The sequence below is a fragment of the Carassius auratus genome, chromosome 29, assembly GCF_003368295.1.
Source record: "Carassius auratus strain Wakin chromosome 29, ASM336829v1, whole genome shotgun sequence".
Taxonomy (NCBI): Eukaryota; Metazoa; Chordata; class Actinopteri; order Cypriniformes; family Cyprinidae; genus Carassius; species Carassius auratus.
In genome coordinates this window covers 13639631-13657498 of record NC_039271.1, presented here as the reverse complement: position 1 = coordinate 13657498, position 17868 = coordinate 13639631, and the positions used below count along the sequence as shown (strand labels likewise).

General features: G+C 36.9%; 2 protein-coding genes across 4 annotated transcripts; one reads left to right on the top strand and one right to left on the bottom strand.

The window, feature by feature from the left end:
• Positions 1–2132: 2132 nt before the first annotated feature.
• Positions 2133–9908, bottom strand: LOC113048140 (suppressor of cytokine signaling 2-like). 3 transcript variants are annotated; one of them, XM_026209706.1, is made up of 3 exons: positions 9465–9908; positions 7990–8246; positions 2133–6330 (listed from the first exon to the last, which is right to left on the bottom strand). In XM_026209706.1, exons 2-3 carry the CDS (start codon positions 8114–8116, stop codon positions 5861–5863), a joined length of 597 nt encoding a protein of 198 aa, XP_026065491.1. In that variant the 5' UTR covers positions 8117–8246; positions 9465–9908; the 3' UTR covers positions 2133–5860. The 3 variants fall into 3 exon arrangements, with proteins under 3 accessions (XP_026065491.1, XP_026065494.1, XP_026065493.1); XM_026209709.1 differs by having other exon boundaries at positions 2133–6327; positions 9465–9903; XM_026209708.1 differs by lacking the exon at positions 9465–9908 and adding an exon at positions 8869–9431.
• A 1943-nt stretch (positions 9909–11851) lies between these two features.
• On the top strand, positions 11852–17547 carry ncaph2 (non-SMC condensin II complex, subunit H2). Its single transcript, XM_026209704.1, has 19 exons — positions 11852–12052; positions 12485–12614; positions 12696–12797; positions 13416–13477; positions 13574–13649; positions 13739–13804; positions 14041–14120; positions 14246–14412; positions 14575–14693; positions 14780–14854; positions 15045–15114; positions 15247–15348; positions 15432–15476; positions 15573–15643; positions 15958–16054; positions 16181–16320; positions 16409–16510; positions 16628–16777; positions 16967–17547. The coding sequence occupies exons 2-19, from the start codon at positions 12501–12503 to the stop codon at positions 17108–17110; spliced, it is 1782 nt and encodes a 593-aa protein (XP_026065489.1). The 5' UTR covers positions 11852–12052; positions 12485–12500; the 3' UTR covers positions 17111–17547.
• Positions 17548–17868: the final 321 nt, after the last annotated feature.

Below are 17868 nucleotides of genomic sequence, written 5' to 3'. Positions count from 1 at the left end.
TTCTCTCTCCTTTTCACATGATATACAGAGAGTGATATCACTGAGTGATGCTCTTGTCTTTCCAGTTTGTCCTGTGATGACTCTTACAAAACATTGCATATTGTATATAAAGCTGACTATTGTCTCCTGATTGGGAAAGTTCTGTTGTATATTTTCTTGTCCTTGCATGACGTTCGGTTAAACCACTTTGTAGATAAGCATTTGTTCCAGGAAGAGGGGATTATTTGAATATAATGGCATTTATGAGCTGCAAGAAGCTGAATGTATGTAAATCCCCCATGGTAATATTTGCATGTATAATCCTGATGGTCCATATCATCATTGCCTTTTGAAGCATTCAACCCTGTGTCTTCTTGCAAATAATGCCCTACATGTTCAGTTATTTTCATTTATGGCATGGCTCCTTATACAACATACATAAGGCCTGCCTTAGCATCAATCACGTTTTACACTAAGCTTTTTCAAATCTGTTTGCAGGGATTTCCCCTTCAGAGAATCCATCATTTTTTAAGCTTATGTACGTCAGTCTAAATTGAGAGCATCTACAGGGCCGATTAAGGACATGGATATTTGCGTACTGTACAGTCACTGCATGTTTCAAACATTTTCAATATTTAGTTTAATTGATCAAATTCCTAATGTTTTGTCCCTTGATGTTTAGAATCTGTTTCATAATTACCACCCTTAGCTTTGAATGATGTCCATTATGTTGTGTTTCTGCACATTGCACCACACCTGTCTCAAATTTGAATGAACAGTTTGATATTATCATCATGGGTCTTTATAATGCCATACTGATGCAAAAGGTGTCACATGCTTTGCAATGCAAACATACAATAGGCTGTGTTTTTATCAGATGTACAGTACAACATGAAGACTTTAAGCTGAAATAGTCCTTTGAATTGTTTTCTGTGCATGTAATAGCCCTTGCCCTTGAACTGACCTTTTAAATCCTGTTTACTCGACTGCATGAACTGTTAAGATATTCACCAAGCTAGTGTCAGGTCCGGTCATGTAAATAGATAAGAGATGTCAGCTCTAGAATATTCCTCACTGGGTCAGTTCAGGTCCTCCTGCCCTCAACCACTGACAAATTTCAGGTAAACATATGTGTGTACATTTTTATTCCCTGCCACTTGGAAGATTTCTTCTGAAATCCCATCCACCATGAATTTAATGTTTTGTCTAAAAAAATAACAAAACACAAATATAACAGTTTCCCTGGAAAATGAGATAGATTGATAGATATGCATGCATGCACAGAGCATGTCAATTTAACAGATTTGTTAGTGTTACTTTAAACATTGACTTTATTTGAAAAAACTCTGATATGGTTTTCAGATTCTTCCGTCTTGGGAATAGTGAAAATAAAAAAAGGGAACTTGGATAGGATGATGTGTTCTTCTAACATGCTGAAGCCACCTAAATGTTATTGTGACTGCAGAAACTGTGACGGTGCACTTGCTGGGTCAATTACATCCAATTTCCTTGTCAAATTTAATTAAGTTTAGATTACATGGAAAACAGTGCTATCTCCACGATATCTTTGAATGAACAACTAATTTGTACTGCGACAAGGAGAACACCTGCTTTAAGCAGCTCTTTCTTGGGAATAGTGTCAATATTTAACAGAGAAATAGTCACTTTTTTTGCGCTGATCAGGTAACCAGTTACCTCTCTTGGAAACGTCTGCAAATATACAGCCTTTGTACACACAATTCACTTTAAAAATCCCTGGAAAATATGAAGTGACTCAAAACGTTACTCAGAATTTCCATGCTTTGGTGCAAGCTAAGAAAAAAAAACATGGAGGGGCAGTGGCAAAGCTCTTGGGGGATGCAAGGCACGAAGGCTTTAACGTGCAGTTTCAAAAGCATAAATAATGTATTGATATTGTAATGTTAAAATACTGAATACTAATATTTAAAATGATTTTTTTTAATTACAATTTATTTTATATATATAGAGAGAGGGGGGGGGGGGGGGGGAGAGAGATGTATAGGTACTTTAAAATGTGAAATTAAAACCACCAGTAGGTGGCAGCAAGTCACTCTTAATAAGTGAGTCATTGCGATTGAACCGAATCATTTAAACGGTTGATTCATTCAGGAACGAGACACAAAACAGTGCTGTGGCTTTGTTTGGAGTTAGTTTATTGGCGAAATGGAGCAAAAACCAGGCAATATGGTGTCTAAAACGTAAGTCTCTTAATATTAACTTCTTGTTTGTTGAACTGTTGTTCTGTTCAACTGTTGTTCACCTGTTGTTGAACCATTTTACATTTTTGCGAAAATATGGCACTCTGTGATATTGATCAACTATATGAAATGATATGAATATATACATACCCACATATCTTAAATTTTGGGTGCCTTCTAAATGCATTTTATTATATTGAATCATGTTGCTGTTTATGATGAGGGAATTCGCGAGTTTGAAAAAACTAAAAAGACTAATCTAAATCATTTATTATGCTGCATTTTGAGAGTATTTATTTATTTATTTAACATTTAAATAACTGAAATAGTGTTTCAGCTTTGACAAATCCAAAATCGTATATGAATCCAGTCCTGCAACTCTGTAAAAACGCGAAACAATTAAATATGATGTAACAAAAGCAGGTCTAAATTTAATACAGCAATCGAAACACAATTTGAAGTAAAGTTTTATTGAAAACCAGGGGAACAAATCACCCCCAACCCTTAATGATTATGGGGGGTTCCGGGTCCCCAAAAGCCCCCCCTCAATTCGAACACTGTGGAGGAGGCCAAGGAAAGCTGTAGAAAGGGAAAAGACTGGGAATATTTCATCCATGTTTTTCACACATTAAATCATGCAAGACAAAGTCATGCAGCATGCAAACACTGTTGTGTTAAAAAAAGCACAAATGAACCGTCCTATTAACCAAACAAACAATTTCCAAACACCAAATACAGTTGGATTATCTGTATTTCAGAATATTAGAAACCAGAAGTCTGTAGGATGTGGGTTTTCTGAAGGTTTGAGAGGTTGCCAGGTTGTGATGTGTACATTGATGATCGGTGATATTATCAGTTCTGCACATGATTGGCTCATTTGGGGGCAGAAATAAAACAGTGTTTTATGCTTTTTCCCCGACTAAAATTATGTTATAGTTCCCAAGTCCAGAAAAAGAGATACATAGTACAGGAATTAAAGCTATGCTTGATTTTATTTCTCACTTTCTAGGAGAAAATCCATTCACCCTTGATGCAGCACTATGTTGTAAAATGATATTAGTGGAATTTTGTAGTGGAAAAGAGATGATATCAGACTTGGATATAAAAAACGTCCTCAAGGAAGACGACAAATAAAACTGTCAAGAGTATACTGGATCTGAGATATGTTGGCAGAAAGACCTTTTATGCTGATCTGAGATCAGTTTCTCAATGATTTAGGTATTTCCGGTGGATTAGTTTATTAAACTGAGTCATAATAAATGGGGACCTTTTTAATTTAAAAGTAATGGCAAAATCAAGACAGCAGTAGGTAATCATTTTTAGCGAATGCTTACAATATAATACTATTCCTATGCTTTAACTGAAAGACTAAGCATGAAGAGAAATGCAGGAATTTAGCACCCAAGCACCCAAGTAGAATACACTGAGCAGCATATTTGTTGAAGGGATAAAATTATGTATGTTTCATTAAACCAAAACAGGGGGTCAGATTAGTGAGGAATTTGACATGAAATCCTATTTTTCTAATAACCGCTCCACAAATAGCAGTGAGGAGAAAATAAGAAGCTTCCGACCTAGTACATAATTTTTGGTCTGTGTCATAAATTGCGATTCAGTATAGAATCAAATATTCCCCAAATACGGCCAATCAGCATGAAGGTTTATCACGACGCCCTCCTGAGGTAGGGTTAACACAGGCCAATACTTGTTGACCATAAAAGTTTTAACAAACCATGTTGCTAAATTACCTCTTGGTTCAGAATGTGCAATAAAATACTAAGCCGGTGGTATACTTTATTTGCAAAAGTACACACCCTTTTAATGTTGGTGAATGGTCAGGACCTGTTTAAGCAAGTTTTGAGCTTATAAATTAAAAGGGTTTTTTATACACTACCATTGAAATGTTAGTATGTAAGGGGTTAGTATGTTTTTGAAAGAGGGCTGCATTAATTTGATCAAAAATACAGCAAAAAAGTAACGTTGCTAAATTTCAAACTGTTTTCTCTTTGGTAATATATTAATGTGATTTATTCTTGTGATGAGGTGAATTTTCAGCAGTCATTACTCCAGTCTTCAGTGTCACATGATCCTTCAGAAATCTTTGTGTTGCTTTATATGTTTGATGAAACTGCATGACATTCCTTTCAGGATTCTTTGATGAATATAAAGTTAGAAAGAATTGAATTTATTTGAAATGGAATTTATAAATATCTTTACTGACACTTTTGATCAATTTAATGTATCCTATCTGAATAAAAGTATTAAAAAAATCGAACCCCAAACTTTCGAATGATAGTGTATATGTTAAATAACTTTTTGTTGTTGTTATTTAAAAAATTGACTAAAAGGGCTATTTTTCATGTAACTTTTCAGTGGTACTACGTTATCATGAAGACAAGTATTGGGATATACAGTATATCATAGCGCAAGGTACTTTCCTGTTCCCAGAAATTCCTCGGGCAACCATGACATCAAATGATCATCTATGTCTACAGTACAAAAATATAACATGGTTAATGAGCAAATTATACATAGTCAAAAAGCATACAGTTTCAAACTCCCATGTCTCAAACACAGGAGGCAGAACTTCTCAGACATCTGCTGCAATAAAAGGATAGTTCACCCAAAAATACTAATTTGCTCATGTTACCCTCATGTTGTTCCAAACTCATATGGCTTGGTTTTTTCTGTGGAACATAAAAGAAAATGTAACATCCCAATGAGGTTTAACGTCAGTGGGCACTTGTTATTTATAGTGAAAAAAGGATCTTAAGATCTTTAGTTAAAATGTTCTTCACACTATAGAAACGTTTAACTGAAAGGTTATTTGGGAAACCTAAAATTGTTATTTTGGAAGCTTTATTTTTTAAGTGTATACTTTCATGTTCTTTTTGGAACTTGATAGTTTTGGACCCCATTGACTTTAATATAAAGACAAAAACAGCTGCAACAATCTCCAAAATATCGTCGTTTATGTTCTACATAATAATAAAGAAAGTCCAAGAGTTTGGAATGATATAAGGTTGAACTATTCATTTTTGGCTGAACTCTTCCTTCAAAAGAGACATGGGCACACCGCGTGGCCACCTGTATATTTCTAATATTTGAATTACAGGTAGAAACCGTCCGATGTTCGTGTAGGCCAATGCTCCTTACAGATACTCCTCACTCGCTCATTACAAACTGACTGTAAAATATCGACAGGCCGTAAACTTGTTAAGTGCGCAATGAAGGACACTTAACATTGTTATGATATCCTCCATAATAATGAGATTCAAAATCTGTCATTCTGTCACTCGCCCTCACGTCGCGTCCGAATCTTAACACAGAAAATGGAATATGTTTTGAAAATTGTTGATACGTTGAAAGTCAACGGAGTACAGTGTCCTTTCGGACCCTGTTTACTTTCATTATATGATCAAAAACAGAATATATGTGGTCAACAGAAGAAAGAAAGCCAAACATTTTTGGAATGTTATGAGGGGGAGTAAGTAATGACAGATTTAAATTTTTTCAGTGATCTATCCTTTTAAAGTAGTCTTTGGGCACAAGATGAGGGATTCCAGGCAAAAGATCCTTAACAGGACATCAGCACCTCTATTATAACTGGATCTAGGATCCATAGAACCTCAGCACTTATGGTCATCACTGTCCATCTGGTTCTATACATTATAAGTGTAGTCTGTCAGGTAATCCTTCAGCCGGTTCGGCAAAGGGAGTTCTTGTACCCGCCGTGTGGTTTTATTGATAGCAATACGACACAGGTGCTGCAGAGACGGTGTGGCCGTGTACACCGGGGTCGTGAGCAGCAGCTGCACGGTGCCTTTGGATGGGGCGATGGGGGTAGTGCTGCCTTCACAAGACGTCCGGGACAGCTGCACATAATGCTCCACGAGATGGACGACGCTGTCGAACTGCTTGAGTTTGGGTTTGACCAGCAGCACCGAGTCTAGCTTGAACTTGCCGTCCTTGTATTCGATACGCAGGTTGGTGGGTCCCACGGATGTCATGGCGGAGATGGTGAAGAGGTAGTCCCTCTGAGAGCTGTCCCGGACCAAAAAGGTGCCCTCCGACGTGTCCTGCAGGATCTCCTTGGCTTCATTGGCTGTAAGGCTGCCCCAATACCAGCCTGCTTCCGAGAAAAGAAGACACAGAGATGGTCATACGTATCCTCTTCCACAGTATCTGTTTCAGTCGTTTGCTTGTGTAACATGAGACCCATAACGTTTCCCTCTAAGGACACGCTCACAAAAACAGTCATATCCTGACTATTATGTTCGAACGGCTGTTGTTTTATCAGCCATTTTCTGAGTCACTGCAGAGATTTTGGCTTTTAGAAAGGATGCACTGCGTCTTTCAACATCTCAGCTGATTTAAAGAGCTAATTCAAATCTGTTAATGCAGCAAAAACCTAGCATTTCTGAAATGACCTGTTCAATGAACATTAATTGAAAACCTTAAGGCAACTGTGGCATAGCAAGACTAAACAAGTCTGCACTGTATCATGAATTTCATATTTTTCCTGAAATACTGAACTAGAACATGACTATTCGTCTTGGGAGTATACAATTTTTTTGATTGCAGATGCTTGACAGATGTTCCCAGAAGCTACTCGCATTGTTTTTCTCAGCAACAAACAAAAACAAACCCCAAAATGGATCTCAATGCAGCATCATAATGACGGTATGCTGCGTTTCTCTTTCATACAGCGCAGTGCTGGACTAAATTTGCTCATGCACTTGAAACCAGAAACGGATGTGACAGAGACACAAACCACCGAGGACAAATGTTCCAGCCAGACCAGGAAATATAACAAAAGCTTCACAGACATGATAATATCATTCTTTTGTTGCACAAAAAGCAAACCGAAACCAGTAAAGGCTTTGTCAGGAAATTTGCATACTTATTCACTTACATACTTCATATGAGTGTCAGGAATGGGGGCTTATGGGACAAATGCCACAGAAAGTGACAAAAATGCCCCTGGAAGTCAATATGTGGGGGGCGAAAGCAATGCAATTGCAAAAACATTTGTATTTGTAACATCTGATTTAGTTCTTAATATCATGTTCTAGTTGATGTTGAATAAATTTTAATTACGCTTGAATAATTTCCAGTTGATGTTGAATTAATTTTAATTAGGCACTTCAAGCATAATATCTAATTTATATGGATTAATTAATGTATTAGATTCAAATATTGACTTAAAACAATGAATATATGAACAGAAAATAAATGCCCTCATAAAATTGGTTAAAAATATTGCCCCCGGAAATCCAAACATGGTGAAAATTACCTCTTAATGTAAAAAGTAATTACTGGATTGACATACTCTTTTGTTGACATTCACTTCTCTGATATTTTCATGATTCTGTTCTGTTCAAGCAACAGCATGAAAACAACACACCAGATGCAAATGATATCACACAAAGGAATACAAATATAAATAGCAGTCCTTTTCAACCATTTGATATTCATAGAATGAAATCGCAGCTGCTTTGAATATTTCTACAAACCCATGCCAAAAGCAAGTTGGAGTTATGAGATTAAAGTACACTTAAAACGACCTTTAAACATTTTATTGAAATGTTATTTAGAAGGTTAATCTTTTTAAAATCGGCTGTTATGACTTGTAACATCAAATTTAAAGCACTGTGATTATGAATATGATCATTCTTTTTTAAAGGATATAATCACTTCATGTGACTGTGTTGCATTCAACATTAATGCAGTGAGTGCAACAGGAGCAATCGGAAAGAATATGGAAGTAGAAAGAGCAGTAAACGTTTACCGGTGTTTTTAAGGTCTCTCATGGCAGTGGCAATGCGACTCTGCTCGGACTCCGCGACTTGGGTTTCGGTTTGCGATCGCCTTTCATTCTCGATGCTTTCCGTGGAGTCGGATGAGTGACAGGTCATTGGAGAACAGCTTTCTGCATCCAGTCAATGTCTATAATTATCCTCCAAAGACGACTGACTCTTACAATCAACCAAAACATGTGAGAGAGAAGTCTTCCACAGCGTCCGTGGATTTCGTGGCTGTGCCGATCTGAAAATACAGGCATGTTTTAGACGACGGAATTGGAATTTAACAGGTTTTGTTTCAACGTTTTTAATGTTGATAAAATATTTCCATGTTTGCCTTCTGCAAATTAAATATGTTTAAAAACTACAATGTATCCCTAAAACTGTGTACATTAATGTCAAGTAGCCTACAAGGAGAGTTGGTGCTACAATCTTCCACATCGCCATGAGTGTAAAACATGCGCATGCATGCATTTACAATCAAATTTAATTATTCAAAATATTTTTGAATAATTTCGTCACCCTCGTTTCATTTTACATATTTAATTCAACAAGGAAACGTTAAAAACGTTTAAAAACAGGAAACGAATATGCAAAATGCATGAAACGCTAGGCACTCAGTCACACAATTGTGGTGAGCGTAGCAGCACTGTCCTGTTTTATTCAATATTTGTGTCTCCAGCAGAATGGAAAATGTTACAACCCTTCCCGTCTGCTCAGACGTGGTATTTATAGTTTTTTAACACGTAAATGAAAAGCTTGTGTGAACGCTATACCACACTAAACAATAATGATACCAGTACAGTCATTTAACATTCATTATCATACTCGGAAATTCAGTTACACTAGCCATTCTTTCGTCTTACCTTAAAATTGTTTTTGTCCTGTATATATCCTTAATATTCAGACAGACCTACAGCCTCTGCTGTCACCTCAGAGAGGGTGGTGCTCACATATGATAGTCATTTCACCCCTGCAGCTCCTTTCTTATTGGTTATTTGAAAAGAATAAAAAAACTTTCATAAAGTGGTAAATGAAAGTGATAATTTCATGTTAATCTCTCTAAGGAACAATCCACAGGTCAGATACTGTTGTTGTTTTTTCTGTTCTTGTTTTTAATTGGATGAAAGAACGAAATGACAATCTTCATAATCTCCACTAACATTACAAACGCCTGTCTTCTGTGAATGGCTCATTGCACACGTGCATGAGAAATAAAAACAAAGGCTGCCTTCAAGAGACTTGGGAGGGATACGCAGAACTGCCTTTACTAGGAAACTGCGTTGACAGCTCCTGGTGAATGATAGTGGGACAAATAAGACAAACGACTGGGTTTCATTTTCTCCTAAACGTGTAAATGAAGGGTTAGATGCCGCTGCTATCTGAGACATAATGAACCAGAGGAAAAAATAGCATGTTTTGAACATAAATTTGACTGTCGGAGAAAGCGCACATCACTTACCTTTTCTCTGAGTGAAAGCAGTAAGTGATCAAGTCCAGCGCGTTTCACGTTACAGACGCTCTGTAGCACCATGATTTAGACCCATCATTTATTAATGTATGTGAAACACTGATCACTGACTCGCACGCACTGATGCTCAGCAGGTCGGGACGCGTTTTTCCTCGTATTCGCACGGATTCTTTCGGGAGCGACAGTGCCTGTCTCGCGCTGTCTGCAAGCGCGCCGCGCGCGTCGTGCGTCCAAACGCGTTACAACGCGCGCCAAGCGAGCAGGATAGGCTACATAGAATTACTCTCTCCAGCAGTTTAGTGATATTCCAACCAACCTATTTCATCTGCATGTGTTTGTGTCAGTGCGTGTGCGCTCGTCGTAAACGACTTAATCCAAATTTAAAAAGACTGGTATAGGCTACAAAAGACTAATTTCCAGGAACTTTCCAGGAATCGTATCACGTGGTCAGACATGCGAACGCTTTCTTAAGGTCGTGCCAACTGGCTATTTTGTTGCCATACATTTATATCACAGTCCATGCTGCATGTAATTATAATGTTATTTTGTTTTATTGTGAGGATGTTTTTCATTAGAGGCCTAATTATTTGTAATTTATTTACATAAAGGCCTAATATCATAACCAGCAATGAAATGCAAGGGGCTGGCTAAATATACTGCCATACGTTCAATATAGCACTTGCCAAATCTATTTTGTTTATTATTCATTCTGTTACTTTACAGGAGCAAATTGTATATTTCTTTAGGAAACATCTGTGATGGGCATGCTTTTATATCATCTGAATCCGTACAGTTTTTAAAGAAATGTAAATGTTTTTTTTTTTTTTTTTTTTTTTAGATCTGTGTACAGTTCTGTCTCTGTCTCTCTAAAGTGCCACCTTAAACCAGGGATTTATTGCCTATGACCAAACAAAAATAGAAGAAGCTGTATTAATTTGGGGGTTGTCTGTGTAAAAACCCCCAAACCACAATAAACCACCTGAATATCCATAACACAGACAAACAGACAGACAAATGAAAATTCTGTCATCATTTACTCATCATCATGTTTTTTTCAAACCTCTGAGTTTCTTTCCTCTATTGAACACAAAAGAAGATATTTTAAAGAATGTTGGAAACCAAACAGCGCTCAGTAGCCATTGATTTCCATAGTATCTATTTCTACTGTATACTACAGAAGTCAATGGGTACTGTCAACTGCTTGGTTACCCACAATCCCTTTAACACGGCGCTCAGAGCTCACTGTAAGTCTGATGCCTCAGATGACCTTTGCTCACACAGACAATTCATTTACTTGATAGTTTTATGGATGGGGTCATGCTACATGTGTTTATAAACCAATTAGTTGCTCTTTAAAGTGAATACAATTGTGGTCATACATTCTCTTCTTTAGAAAAAAAAATGACGAGGACTTGGGAGGGAGAATTTGGCAGACCAATCTCAGACGACACATGGAGCTGTGTCCTCAAGCAGGTTCAAATATCATCAGTGTGTGCTTGGCACTCATTCCAATTTAAGATGCATAACACTTATATGTCAAAAGTCAAATGAGCCCAAATTTACCTATGTGTAATGTGCTAAGGCCAACTAATGTAATGACACTAGGTCAACCAACTATTGCTCAATGTTGTATTTAAGCCTCTTTCCTCCAGCACAGGTTCCTCTTGAAGCAGTATAGTTTTCCTCAGAAGAGTCATGGTTATCAGCATCATTGGGTAAAGTCCTTGCTCTTTCTTCCTTGTTAGAATGCAGAGCAATGCTACTAAATTGGAAGGAGGCAGTTCCACCCATCCGGTGGGAGATAATGTCTTGGCTCCACCTCGAAAAGATCAGATACTCATTAAGAGGATCTGAAAAATCTCCCTGTTAAGCCCTAAACAGATGTACACATTTTTTTAGTTTGTTTGAAAGTGTGTTTGTATATACATGTACATAAGTGAGTGTATGTGTGTATACAATCTTTTTTTTATTTATTATTATTTTATGAAAATGAATGGTCAGAATTGAAGTAGTAACGGGGAATATTTCCACAGGGTTGAGGAATTGTGTCAAACTGTTTTGTATTGAAAAAATAAATAAATAATGGAAACCAAAATAAATTAAATTGCTATGAAATAGGTCACAACATTTCAATAATCCCAACATATTGCACATTAATTGTACACCTTTATTTTTTGTTTAATATAATAATAAAATAATTGTTGCTGTTATTTCTTCCTTTTCTTAAACCATTTGACATATGCTTTTGTTATTTTTCTTTTACTATATAACAAAAAATAAATAAAGCATGAACAAACAATAACAACAACAACAAAATCCCAAATCCGTTTTTGGTCTTGGTTCACCTCCAGGCCGGCAGAGGGCAGCAGTTCAGCGGACGTACGTTGACTTCGCTCTGACGCCACGCCCACGCGCGCGGCAAAAACAAAAATGACGTGCGCGCGGTATTTCCCTAAAATTTAGATTTAATTGTATTAATTTTTTGCAGAGTTTATTGATAGAAGCTCTATATTTTCAGGAATATACAAGCAATAAGTATTTGTTTTGTCCGGCAACAGTTGCTCATTCGCATTCTAAAGGTGAGCATACTGATATTGATATATTTATAGCGTCAGTGCTTTAAAGCTATTACTACTGCTTAAATTAAGTGAAATTTACAGTTTAACACTGATTCCGAGTGGTTATAAAGCTTTAACCTTACATTTAATTGTAACGTTTAACTAATGCAGCTATATTTATTGTGCGTGTAACGTTAGTTATAACACAGCCAGCAAATCTGCTGTTTACACTTAACCTTATGTGGTTCATTAACAATTTTTATTTTATTGAGACTGTACAGGACCAAAGTATAACAGATCTTTGCAAATCACAGACAAAATATCTTCTTTTTAAGTTACTTTTCAAAATTTAAACATTGAGCCATAAACATTGTTAATATTTTGGAGGATGTACATTCAGTATTAATCATAAAAAATAATTTTAATGCCTGTTAAAAAAAATCTGATTTACAGAGTATTTTGGATATACATGGTCATGGATTCTGCGGAGACGAGATATGGCCATCTGCTGCAGCCGCTGCGGGACCTCACCAAGAACTGGGATATTGACTTGGCCAGCCAGCTCGGAGAGTATCTTGAGGAGGTGAGAAAACACAGACTGACTGATCAAGAACCTCCTTAACTGATTTAAAGCTTCATATTCTAGCCCATTCTGTGTTGACAGCTCGACCAGATGACCATTTCATTTGATGGTGGGAAAACCATGATGAACTTTGCAGAGGCTGCACTTTTAATCCAGGGATCAACTTGCATCTATGGAAGAAAGGTAAAATCTTTTATTTTATGTGTGCTACAGCGATTGATTTCGGGAAAAAATATGGATTTAGAGATTTTTGATTAAAATAAGTAGTTTATTGAATTACTTTATTTACTCTATTTAGTTATTTTAACATTATTTATGCATGTCAGAAAGAAATAAGATTATATTTGATATTAGTGTTTTAATAATAATAATAATAATAATAATAATGAAAACAGGATATTTAAACACCCTCAGGCCATCTAAGATGTAGAGAAATTTAGCATTACATCACTTGCTCACCAATGGATCCTCTGCAGTGAATGGGTGCCGTCAGAATGAGAGTCCAAACAGCTAATAAAAAAACATTACCATGATCCACATGACTTTAGTCCATCAATTAATGCCTATTGAAGTGAAAGGCTGCGTGTTTGTCAGAAAGAAATCTACCATTAAGGCAATTTAACATTAAACTTAAGTTTCTGGTCAAAACACCAGTAATACAAAGTACTATCTGTAAGATGCAGAAACAAACTCCCCTACATCTTGAATGCCCTTTTTTATTTTTGGGTGAACTAATACTTTATGTCGCAAACTTGAATTGAAGATGCTTTCTTTAAAAAATGTTCTGTTCTGAATATTAAGGTGGAGCTCCTTCACACTCTGGTGTTTCAAACATTGGACTACATCTCTAACAAAAACAAGAAGTAAGTGTTCTTGTCCTGGACCTCCGGTTTCTGTTTAATCTGTTTAAAGTATGTGCAGGTGGTTTGTTGTCATGCTATTTGTCTCTATTTCAACAGGCAGAACAAACAAGGTTCTGCATCAGACGGTAACAATGAAGATGCCCCTTCAGGCAATCAAGACAATGATTGTGAGGTGCGTAAATGAGCAATAAGGCTTGTTAATTTAAACGAAAATAAAATGGTTTATATATCCGTGTGAATAATCGAGTATTTATGATGCAGTTTGATGAGATTGAGCAGGATGAGAATGTCAACTCTCAGAATATAACGATGAAAGTGCCAACAGAGGTGAGTTAGGTTTCACCTCATCAAAGATTTTGTTTGTGTGTGTATTGGACATCCATGCTTTTCTGCGGTTGTCTTTGACTGCGCTAACTGGGATTAAATGTATGAGTAAAGTTCATATACTTTTGATATTTACTAATATTACTGTGTTTAGCAATTAATAAACCTGTATAGCAATCATTGTGAGTTTTGGTTTGGGTGTTTTTTAGACTAATTCTTTCGTATTCTTATTTTTTTAGCCAGTGAAGATTATCCGTCTCCCTCCTGAATCTCTCATTCCTGTAGAATCACTCGAGAAACAGAAATATCCCCTTCTCAGGTATAGACAGTCCAACAATACCAATCAATCAGGAGAATATTGTCTGAACAAGTGACTCAGTTGCTGGAAATTAAGTTCAAACTTAAAATGCTTTACCAAAATGTTTGTTAATCGTTATCGTCTAGTCCTAAAGGGGAGCTTCTTGGCAGCTGTAAGGATTTTCGAATTAATAATTTCACCATGGACGAATCCGGATTAATGCGTCTGGGCTCTTCCCACACTCACTTCCTCAAAGAGGTCACAGAAATCCAGCACAACTTCTCTGTGCATGCACCTGTGCCCTTAGACAACGGTGAGGACACAGACTTATCGTGTGACAGATGTTTTTTGACCGGGAATTTACACTAGTGTTTCAAACACATTTTAAAAGATTTTAACTTAGCGCCAAATTAAACCTGAATCTTACTCCTATTTCAAGACTAATAGATCTCTTTTGTTGTCATCTGGTGTCCAGAAGGTGTAGCTCAGGTTGTTGGTGGTTATGATGAAGATGATGTTGGCGCAGAGGTTCTTCCTCCACTGGAAGATGATGGGATGGAGGTGGAGTCTGAAGAGAGGGTGGAAAGGCATCAGGTATTATTACAGTTTGTGTGATTTAATGAGGATATGTTTGGCATTGAGGTAAAGGTTTGTTAAATGTATTTTTTTTATTGGTCTAGGCCCCCAGTGAGGGGAGGATGTTAAGACCGAGACCTGCAGTACAGCCAGTTCCAGAGGAACCCAAGCAGCTCAAGGTATAGAGCGGTGCACTGACATTAAATGGCCACTTTTCTTCACTCTAACTCAATCAAGTAACCAGTTTCACATGTTATACGTTAAATTACCATTATATTGTAGGTATATTATGTTGGCATTCATTCATGGTAATTCATGTTGCATTAACATGGTCTTACAAAATTAATCAATACCTTGTGCATATTCCAGGAAATTGTGGACCCTTGGAAATGGCATGATACTTATGCTGTGTTTGGGGAGGACAAACCCCTCAAAACAGGTTTGTGCTCAATCTGATGATGGTTAATCTCCCGGTTGTGTGCCGTGATGTTTTTCCATTAGAATAACTCCGTTATTCTTTTCCATTATGGCTTTTTGCTGTTGGACTTCTATTCTCTTCTCGACTCTCTAGGGAAGTGTTATAAAGTGCCAGCAGGTCTTGAGGAGTCTGGAAAGAGGAAGAGGAAGGGTCCTTCAAAACTTCAGGACTTTGGGAGCTGGTACTCTAAAGCCTGTAAGTTGTTATCAGGCTGTTATTTGAAAAAGGAATGGATGGCATTACTGTTTGGATGACTGGGAAGTTCTTTTCTTTTACAGTTGAGACTGCGGATCGCAAGCTTAAGAATGGACCCGCTTTTCCTGGTTATACATTTTCTACTTTACTTTTTACCTGGTAATAGTTTTCTCTAAGAAGTTGTTGCAACTTATACAAATTATGTATTTTTTTTTTTATTGTAGACCTTAATTACATCTTTGTGAGTAACATGGGTCAGCGTCTGAAAGTACAGAAGCAGATACTCAGGAAAAGGGTAAGTACAATTAAACAGTCCAGGATTTTTCTATTCATTAAACAGCATATTAGAAGGATCTGAAGGATCAAGTGACACTGAAGACTGGATTCATGGGTAAAAAAAAAATAATTTGGCTTTACCATCATTGGAATAAATTGTACTTTAAAATATATTAAAATGTAGATCAATTATTTTAAATTGTGATCAAATTTCACATCCCTCGGTAAGCATTAGAGACTTCTTTTAAAAACAAAAAAATCATACTGAAACTAAACTTTGAATAGTAGTGTATTAGTGATATGTCATATAACCCAAGGTATTTTCTGTTTTAGGGTGTTTTTGTCTCTGATGAGGAGTTAAAGAGAACTTTTTTGGAGCCAGAGAATATCGAGGACCGGGTCGAGGTTGTCCGGCATCCAGACGAAGAGGGTTAGATGCATACACTAACATGCATGCACTCAAAATGATCCAACCCTACACCATTAGGCAGTATTTGCCTAAAAATGCACCAAACATAAACATTTTGTGGTATTCCATTCCCTCAATTTTATTCAGGTGAGGACTTTTCAGATGAGGAACATGACAATTTGGTTGATGATCTTGCACCTGCGGAGCACCTTGGTGAACGGGAGCAAATTTTCCATGACTTGCATACGAGCCGGATGAGTTATGAAGACCTGGTCAAGAAGAGTGTGGTATGAAAGCTTAAGATCGATTTCCAGGGAAGTAATGATTCATGAATTGGAGCGTGCTAGTTATTCTTTCTGGTTTTTCTGTATGTAGGACCTGTTTCTGGTAAACTCTCAGAAGTATGCGCAGGAGACCGCGTTGTCTCGAAGAGTCAAAGAGTGGGAGGATGGAATCAACCCTCATCTTGCTGCTCAGGTAATGTGGGATGATTCTTGCAAGGTTTTGGTAACCGGTTTCTTAAAATGTTCATCATAGGAAAAAAAACTATTAGTTTAACCCCATTAAATAAGTGTCTTCTCATTGTGTGCACAGGAGACCAGTCCAGCTTTTGACATCCATGAGTATGGAGACAGAATTGTCCAATCACTCTCTAACGTGGGAGTGAAAAAATCTTTTGCCTTTGTCGTCAAAGGCAAAGAGAACACAGAAGCCTGCAGATACATGCTAGCTGCGCTACAGCTGGTGGGTATAAAAAATAATGACCCCTGCTACTATTAACCTGAGAGTCTAATTATGCATTACCATTTAGGGTGTCTTTGCCAATTTGAGAACCATCTATTTCTTTGACTGAGATTCGTACTGAAACTCGAGTTAAAAACATAACCTGACAAAAATGGCAGATTATGACCTGACGCCATTTCTGCATTTCAGGCTAATGATTACACAGTGGAGATCGACAAGAGAGAGGGCCTCGAAGACAGCGTAGATACTATAGAGCTCACGCTACTGACTACACAGAGGGCTCATGAACGTCTCAAAACCTACAATGCACCCTCTTCTACAGATATTCTCTGATCTTTTGTTTATTGCTTATCATTTTTCTCCTTTTCCCCCAAACTGAAGCTATTTATCACTGACAGCAACAAAGAGATAAAATCCAAAAATAGACTTTGTATGCTTTTCTTTTCTTGGTCTTTTTTGCCAGGTAATTCCTGTATTCTGATATCCAGCACATCACTTAGATTTGGGTTTGGTCTTTAAATATGCTAGGATGGATGCGAGTCCTGAGATGAAGGCATAACAGGTGTTTGAGACCTGCCTTGCATTTTAATTCGCTAATGTGTCATTTTTGACTCCAATTATGATAAAAGGCTGTAAAATGGTTAAAAAGGTCAGTTTCTATGCATTCTCTAATTTTAATCTTTAAGTAAACTGCATGCATGTACCATTTTTTTGTAGAATTCTATAACAAACATAAAAATAAAAAAATGCTGCTGCACTATTTAAAAAGTCATTTCTGTGTGTGATGTGAGTAAATAGCAGGTGCAACTAACATATAGTAGCAGTAAGATGTACAAGAACTGTTTCTGGATTTTTGTTGTTATAATTTGGATTAATAACCATCTTGGGTTGTTGCTATTATATGTACTGCACAGATTTAATCTACTACACAAGTTTAAATCAGAACTGGAACATCCCCCCTAGGTTTAAGTAATGTCATACGCTTTTATCACTAAAATATTTCTGCATTGCTTTATTAGATTTGTTTTTAATTTGGTACTTACTCTCATTTCTGTTGTTTAATTTTCCATCCATTTACTTTATTTCAATAA